Raw genomic sequence first — 7524 nt, 5'->3', positions numbered from 1 at the left:
GGATGATGATCCTGCTTTTTGGGGATGAGGTTGGGAGCGTTGGTGGGTGCCCTACTGGGAGCATAAATCACCCAAAGACAAGAAACTCACCTTTTGGGGGGGGGTTGGGAGACTCTTTGCCTGATGTTTTGTGTCCTTCCGTTGGGTTTTCCATCTGCGTGGCTTTTGGGAATGTGTTTGGAGCAAGTGCTCTGTAAATGGGCTGCTCTGATCCTGATGATTTTCCCGTGGGAAGAGAAGCATCACGAACCTCTTGTTGCCCACTAAGGAGATCCCCCCCCCGTGGAAATAGGTGGATTTAAAGGGAAAACCTCGGGAAGCTGGTGGGGGTGTCCGGTGGAGCTGCTGCTGCCATTTCCTCGGAGGAGGTTTTCTCTGGGGGGGTTGGATAACTAAACCCGGGGCTTGAAGGTGCAATTTGGGGTTGTTTGTTGGTTTTTTTTTTTTTGCCCTTCTGAGCCGGTGCCGGAGCATCCCATGGGTTGGAGTGAGACGTGATGGCCTCCGGGTTTGTCCCTGTCCCCGGGGCGGCCGTGTCGCCCTCGGTGTGTCGCGGTATGACTGTGCCACCCCCCAACCCCCCCCCGCCCCCGAAAGCACCTCTGACTGGTTTGGGGACCAGTTATGACTGGACCCTTTTGACGCAGCGCCACAGAAAGTCCTTTCTGAAAACCTCAGCCCGATTTCGCTCTCAGCCACCAACCCCAGGCTTCGCCTCTCGGGGCGGATGAGCTCGTGGGCGCTTTGCTGGGGCGGGGGGGGGGGGGGGAAGGGTGGGGAAGGGGGGGGGGGGGAAAGGATGGAGAGGGAGCAGACCCTCTGCCCCGCGTGGTTTTCCCTGGATCCCCGTATCTCCCGGCATCTTTTTGTCCCGTGTCTGCCCGTGGTGTTTTTGTTTCCCTTGCTGGGCCGGCTCTGCTGACGGCGGTGGGATTTCGGATGGTCGCTCCGCCCCGGCCGGAATCCCTGTTTGCCTTCCCGGAGAGATCCAGAGGCTGGAATATCGCGAGGGCTGTGTTTCATTCAGCGGCGAGGAGCAGCAGTGCTGCGGGGCCGTCCCTGGGCAGGCGGCGGGTGCTACTCCTGCGCTACTACAGCGTGAAAACAAAACACGTCCCCGAGCCAAGCGGCGCTGCCTTGGCTCCCAGAGACATTTTCCAGTCAGGTCGGAGCCAGGCTTTTTATTTAATTTTTTTTTTTTTTTTTTTTTTTTTTTTACTGCCCCGCTAATCCTTTGAATATTCACAGATTGGAAGCTGTTCCCCTTTTCCCTTGTGATTCCTCCGAAGCTGTCGTGCCAAAACGCTGTTTTGTTTTGTGCAGTGGAGCGTTTTGTTTTGTTTTGTTTTTTTATTGTGTGGTGTTGTTTTATTTTTATTTTGTTTATTTTCTTTTTAGGTTTTTTGTGGGGTTTTTTTGTATTATTATTTTCCTTAAGGCTGTGATTCCTGCGAGGATCCTGCACTTGGGCTTGCAGGAGGGGGGATGAGGTGGTGCCAGTACCGTATGTGGTCCTACCTCCTTTTTTCCCCTGGCTGTTTGAGGGATTTATCATGTGTTTAATAACTTCTTAAGATGGAGACTGAAATAATTAACTATCACACAGTATAGTTAATACATTAACTCTTTTTCCACTTACAAGCCAGCACTTGGTTTCGCTGGGAATGTGGTTTCTCCACACGCAAATCCAACTGTGGCTTTCTCCTCCTTGTGACAAACCCTTTTCCTTTCCTTCTTGGGCACTTGGGGATGACTGGGGGCAGAAATGTGATAATTGGCTGAAACTATCCAGACAGAGGGTTTTTAAGGTTAGGGGAAGGAGTTGCTGCCGTGCCTGCAAGGAAAGAAAATTGTTGAGAAAGGAGGGGGGGAAGAGGAGGTTTGGCGAGGGAAGGAAACAGGAGAGTGGCATCCTGGCTTTTCTCCCTGTTCAGGAGGGGACCAAAGCTTGGAGGTGCTCCCAGGGAAAGCGTAGATTAATGAATAAATAAATAAATGCATGCATAATAATAATAATAATAATAATAATAATGATAAGGAATAAAAACCTGGCTTGTGACGACAAGTCCCGTTTGTGCCGCGGAACATCTGGCGCCTGGATGTAAGAATCAAGGCACAGCCATAATAAAAAGCAGCAATAAAATGGCAAGGTTGGATGGACTGCTGTGAAGTTTTGTTGTTCCTCCCTTCCCAACGCTCCCGTTTTTCCCCCTGCAGCTTCCCGGTGGCACTCGGTGGCCGAGGACGTGCAGCCCGAGGTCTGGATCGCGCAGGAGCTGCGGCGCATCGGGGACGAGTTCAATGCCTCCTATTGTCCACGAAGGGTAACTTTCCCCTCTCTCTCTCTCTTTCTCTCTACTTTCCATTTCTTTTTACGCGTTTCTCTCTGAAAGGGAAAAGCTTAATCATCTCTGGAAACTGCTGCGGTGAGTGCCGGGTGCACTCAGATGGAGAAAGGGCTGCGCGGGTGGCGGTGTCGGCCCGGCGTCTGCGGCTGCCACGGTGTCGAATCAATCAGAAATAACCTTCAGGTTGAGGCTGGAGGCCTTTTGGGGGGAGAAGTTGGCAGGAGCTTTTCGGGGCCGGTGTTGGTGGCTCGGGCCCGGACCTGATGGTAGCGAGGAACAGGCTTCTAAGGGTTAGACAGGGAAAGTTTGGGGGTGTCAGCGTCAGGCACTGTTGCTTTCAGGGAGTGAGCGCAGTGGGATTCTAATCCCAGCTCCCAAATCCCTGCTGCTGCTGCTGCTGCCTGGGGAAGCTGCAAAGAGGAAACTTTGCGGTCCGATAACTTATTTTTCCTGCAAAGACTCTGTTTTGAAAGACGGGTGTTTATAAGACCATAAACCGGCTCACCTTGGAGTGTTGCAACAGCAATCGATGCGCTAATGCCAAAAGAAAAAAGCAGGGACCCAACCCCAAACCAACCCAGCCCGAGGGGTGAAGCAACAGGAGTTTGCAGAGGAGCCTCGCCGGCGGTGACTCCGAGTATTCCCGACGGCTGCGTGTCCGTGCTTGTGGTTCCTGGTCCCTGGATCTGTGGGAAGAGGAGCCGGGAGCGCGGTTTGGGAGCAGTGTTGGTGACGGAATGCCGGCTGCCTGGATCCTTATCCGTCCTCCCCATCTCCTGAGTCACTCTCGCAGCGTTTCCTCACCGCTCCCGGGGTCCGGAGGGTTGGATTTCCCCCAAAAGGGGGGTACAGCTGCCACGATCCAGCTTTCTGCATCGTCTCCATCTGCTCCATTCTCCTTCCAAACGCTCTGGCTCTTCAGACCTGCAACAAACTGTGATGAGCTGTGCTTTATCCTGAATCCAGAATGTGCATCTTCTGACCTTCCCCCCCCCCCCCCCGGCTCCAGGCTTATCCCTGGAGAAGCCACTTTTTGGGTTGAAAGAACATCTTTCCAAGGAAAGGGAGGGACCAGGCTGTTCAGGAAGCTGGAGGCACCCGGTAGCAGTCAGCTGATCCGGAAGAGCTGGTGGAAATGTGGAAAGCCCTGCCATATCATGGAATACCCTCAGCTGTGAGGGATCCACAAGGATCAAGGAGTCCAACTCCTGTCCCTGCCCAGGACACCCCAGCAATCCCACCATGTGCCTGAGACCATTGTCCAAACACTCCTTGAGCTCTACCAGCCTTGAGGCCGTGACCACTGCCCTGGGGACCCTGTGCCAGCGCCCAGCCACCCTCATCCCTTCTCCCATCTCCCTCCTGCCTCCCAGAGCAGTGCCTTAAATTTGGCAAACCTCGTGTGAACGGGTTTGTGAGGAACAGGAGCACCTCGTGTGAACGGGTTTGTGAGGAACAGGAGCACCTCGTGTGAACGGGTTTGTGAGGAACAGGAGCATCCTGCCCGTGTTATCCCGTGGGGACCAGCCCCCTCGCTGCTGGAAATGCGCTCCAGGCATATCCCAAGATTCCAGCCCCCTACCCCCAGGGAGAGAGGCGGAACACCAAGGACATGTCCTGCTCGCTCCATGGCACGAGCAGAGGATGACCCTACAAACACTCTGGACCTGCCTTAGTCAGCATCTCCCCACTTCTCCCTCATCGCACCCAAAACCGGGGAGGTTTCAGAGCCTTTCAGCGGCGGCTGCGGAATTATCCCCCCCCCGAGGCGCGGAGCTGTTGCCTCGTGGGGAAGGTGTCTCTTCCTCCTGGAAGTGTTCCAGCCGCTCCCGGAGCCCCCTGGGGCGGGAGGGGAAGGTGGGAACAGCTCGTGCCCGCCGGGCCCCACCCGGCTGGGCTCTGCCCTTGGAGGCTGAGGTTAGAAATGGGGAACTGGGGGCCGTGCCAGAGCGGCACTCGCCGGGCAGGTCGGGGCTGTCGGACGGGTCGGGGCCTCGCGTTCCCCCTTCACGTTCCCCCGTCACGTTCCCCGTCCGTGCGTCACCCGCGGGGATCAGCTCGGGAGAGGCGGCGGGAAATCGGGCAGCTCCTCACCCCGGCCCCTCTGTGCCTCACACAGCTTGTGCTCCAGCGGCCACCAGACCAAGGCTTCTGCTGGCAGAGGGTGGGAAATTAAGGAACCGCACAATCCCTGAGGTTGGAAAAGCTCTCCCAGCCCATGGAGCCCACTCTGTGCCCCATCCCCACCTTATCCCCCAACCCATGTCCAGAACTTCCTTGGACGCCTCCAGGGATGGGGACTCCACTGCCTCCCTGGCAGCCCCTTCCCATCTTTAACAATCCTTTCCGTGAGGGAATTCTTCTGGATGTCCACCCCGAATGCCTTGTTTCGACTCCCTTGGCAGCCTCTTCCCATCTTTAACAATCCTTTCCGTGAGGGAATTCTTCTGGATGTCCACCCCGAATGCCTTTTTTCAACTCCCTTGGCATTCCCCCATCTCCCATCTTTAACAATCCTTTCCAGGAAGGAATTCTTCTGGATGTCCACCCTGAATGCCTTGTTTCAACTCCCTTGGCATTCCCCCATCTCTCATCTTTAACATTCCTTTCCGTGAGGGAATTCTTCAGGATGTCCACCCTGAATGCCTTGTTTCAACTCCCTTGGCAGCCCCTTCCCATCTTTAACAATCCTTCCCAGTAAGGAATTCTTCTGGATGTCCACCCTCAGTGCCTTGTTTCAGCTCCCTGATTATTCCTCTACCTCTTTATTCAGCAGAACCTAATTTTGGCATTTCTCTTCCATCATTTAAGCCTGATGGGGTTTTTGTTTGGTTTTTTTCCTTGCTCTCCATAATATTGAGGGTTGGGCAGTGTGGTGGGCTTAGCCTTAGGCTGGTGGGGGAGGACCTGCTTTTCTCCCTTCTTAGGGGGATTTTCATTTCATTTTGAATATTTTCCCTCTACCCTGTGGTTTTAACCCTCCCTAAATGTCCTAACAGGGCTCCTTTGGGGTGTTTCAAACCTCCTGGCAACGTTGCACGGCTCCCATGCCCACATGCATGTGACACCATGGCGGTGCCGCTCAATCCCAAAATCCACATTTGTGGTTGGGAGAGGGCAGCTTTGACCCTTTGGTCAAAGGCAGGAGGGTTAAAACACGAAAGGGTTTATCCTCATTCTTTGCCAAACGCTTGATTTTGCACCTCCGGAATATCTTCCAGGTGTTTGTAACACAGGGCCTTCCTGCTGGAAATCAAACTCACTGGTTTTTTTGGTTTTTCTCTTTTTTTTTTTTTTTTTTTTTTGTTGTTCTTTTTCCTCCTCCCTTCCTCTCTGTTTCAGGGTTTCTGGGATCACCAGGTGGGAAACCCCCAGGTCGTCATCCTGCGCCTGCTGCGTTACATCGTCCGCCTCATCTGGAGGCTGCAGTGAGCGCCCGGCGCACCCCGGGAGGCTCCAGGACTTGTTTCCTCGCTGGGAAAGCCCGGGAAGGACTGGACAGATGGATGGATGTGGGACTCCCACCCTGCTTCTCCCCCAGGACACGTGGCAGGACGAGGGTGTTCATCCCACGCCGACCTGCCGGGCTCCGGTGCAGTGTTTTTATCCCAGAGTGGTGTTTACTTAGTGTTTCAACTTTTATCACTTTTTTTTTTTTTTTTAATCATCTTTTTTTTTGGTTTTTTTGTCCCAAAAGAGTCTCAGTGAAAACGTGGGATAATTTGTTGTCATCGTTCCTGGAATCCTCTGGGAAACCTGAGCCAGCTGATGGGCGAGAGACTGGGATTCCTCCCCTCTCCCTTTGCCTCCAGGGCATTTGCCCGACAAAAAAAGGCTGGAAGAAGGGCAGAGGGCTTTAAATCAGCACTTCTTTTACCTGTAAATACCTAATGCTACCCCAGATCCACCTTCATTTGCATCATGCAAATCGCCTATTTCCTGCTGACTGATGATTTTTTTTTTTTTGTAGTTTTTATATCTCTTTTTTTTTTTTTTTATACACTCTGAATTTTTCTCAAGACTTCGCTGTCGAACTCCAGGGTCCAAACCATCACAAACCAACCAACCAACAAACCCCGATCCACCAGGTTGCCTTTTTTTTTTTTTTTTTTCATAGAAAGTCTTTCTTATAAAAAGTGTGAAAACGCTTCTTTTGTATAATATATAATATAGAAATGGGGGGGGGGGGACACGACTGAGGAATTCAGCAATAAAACATCCCCGGAGGCAGGAGGAGCAACTCCCAGGACCCACCACCGTGGCGGAGTTGTTGTCAAAGCTCACAGGAGGGGTTTTTCCAAGGTGCTGGACCGTGTCTTCCTGGGATCCTCTCCGTGTTGGCACAGAGGGATGATGAGCGGGCGCCGTGAAGCCCCCACCCTGGATGCAGCTGGAAGGAGCCAGCCTGGCATGGATCCACTGCAGGACTTGCCACGGTGGGGGGTCTGTCCCCACCTCGCAGGGAATGATCTCCCCTTCCACCCGGACGTGCCACGGCCATGGAAGACCCAGGTGTGTGTGTCCCGTTGCCTCCGGTGGACCTCGGATGTTTTTGGGGGAAGTGGCTGCTCCGGCCACCCCATATCTATGCACAACCCTCCCCACCTCGTGCCCCTTCCCCTCTGGAGGGTGCAGGTGGTCCCACCCCCCCCCTCACGCCCCGACGCCGTGGGGGGCCATTTTGGTCTCACCGGTTTTCGCCGGCGCCATAGGAAAAAGAAAAAAAAAAAAAAAAAGGAAAGGAAAAAAAAGAAAAGGAAGGAAAACCCAATCCCAAGCTCCCCCAAGAGCGGTTGGGCCCACAGGGAGCAGCTGCTGAGTGCCATGGATGATGGTTATGGATGGGGTGCAGTGGGACCTGCCCCTGTGCTCCTGGAGAGTCACGGAGCGAGTTTTAACCTCGATTCCCAATTTTATTCCCTTTTTTTTTTTTTTTTTTTAAGGCGGGCGTCGGTCGCAGGAGCAGGGAATGTTTTAGGAAGGGGTTTTTTTTTTGGAGAGGGTGTGTGAGGGGGAACCTTTGCACTGGTGGAGAGCGAGGGGTTCGATAACCGGTGAGCTGGGCCGGAGGCAGATCCTGCTCCTCATCCCATGGGATTTTGGCTCTGGCTCTGGCTCATGATTTCCCACGGGAACCAACGTGGAATTCCATGGCTGCTGGTAAAATTAAATAAGT

The 7524-nt window shown here is 53.6% G+C and overlaps 1 protein-coding gene across 1 annotated transcript; it reads left to right on the top strand.

Moving 5' to 3' along the window:
• The first annotated feature begins 497 nt into the window (after positions 1-497).
• On the top strand, positions 498-6447 carry BCL2L11 (BCL2 like 11). The gene is made up of 3 exons (XM_027653797.1): positions 498-545; positions 2151-2324; positions 5691-6447. The coding sequence occupies exons 1-3, from the start codon at positions 498-500 to the stop codon at positions 5778-5780; spliced, it is 312 nt and encodes a 103-aa protein (XP_027509598.1). The 3' UTR covers positions 5781-6447.
• Positions 6448-7524: the final 1077 nt, after the last annotated feature.

Source organism: Corapipo altera, unplaced genomic scaffold (assembly GCF_003945725.1).
Source record: "Corapipo altera isolate COAL_440 unplaced genomic scaffold, ASM394572v1 70, whole genome shotgun sequence".
Classification (NCBI taxonomy): domain Eukaryota; kingdom Metazoa; phylum Chordata; class Aves; order Passeriformes; family Pipridae; genus Corapipo; species Corapipo altera.
The sequence above is the reverse complement of the archived record's forward strand: the minus strand, read 5'-3'. Positions and strand labels throughout refer to the sequence as shown.

Bases quoted from the DNA above. Each gene is read 5' to 3' on its own strand.
- BCL2L11 (XM_027653797.1), top strand. From the start codon at position 498: ATGGCCTCCGGGTTTGTCCCTGTCCCCGGGGCGGCCGTGTCGCCCTCG. The intron at 546-2,150 runs GTGTGTCGCGGT...TAAAATGGCAAG, and splicing joins GGGCGGCCGTGTCGCCCTCG to GTTGGATGGACTGCTGTGAA. The intron at 2,325-5,690 runs GTAACTTTCCCC...TCTCTGTTTCAG, and splicing joins CCTCCTATTGTCCACGAAGG to GGTTTCTGGGATCACCAGGT.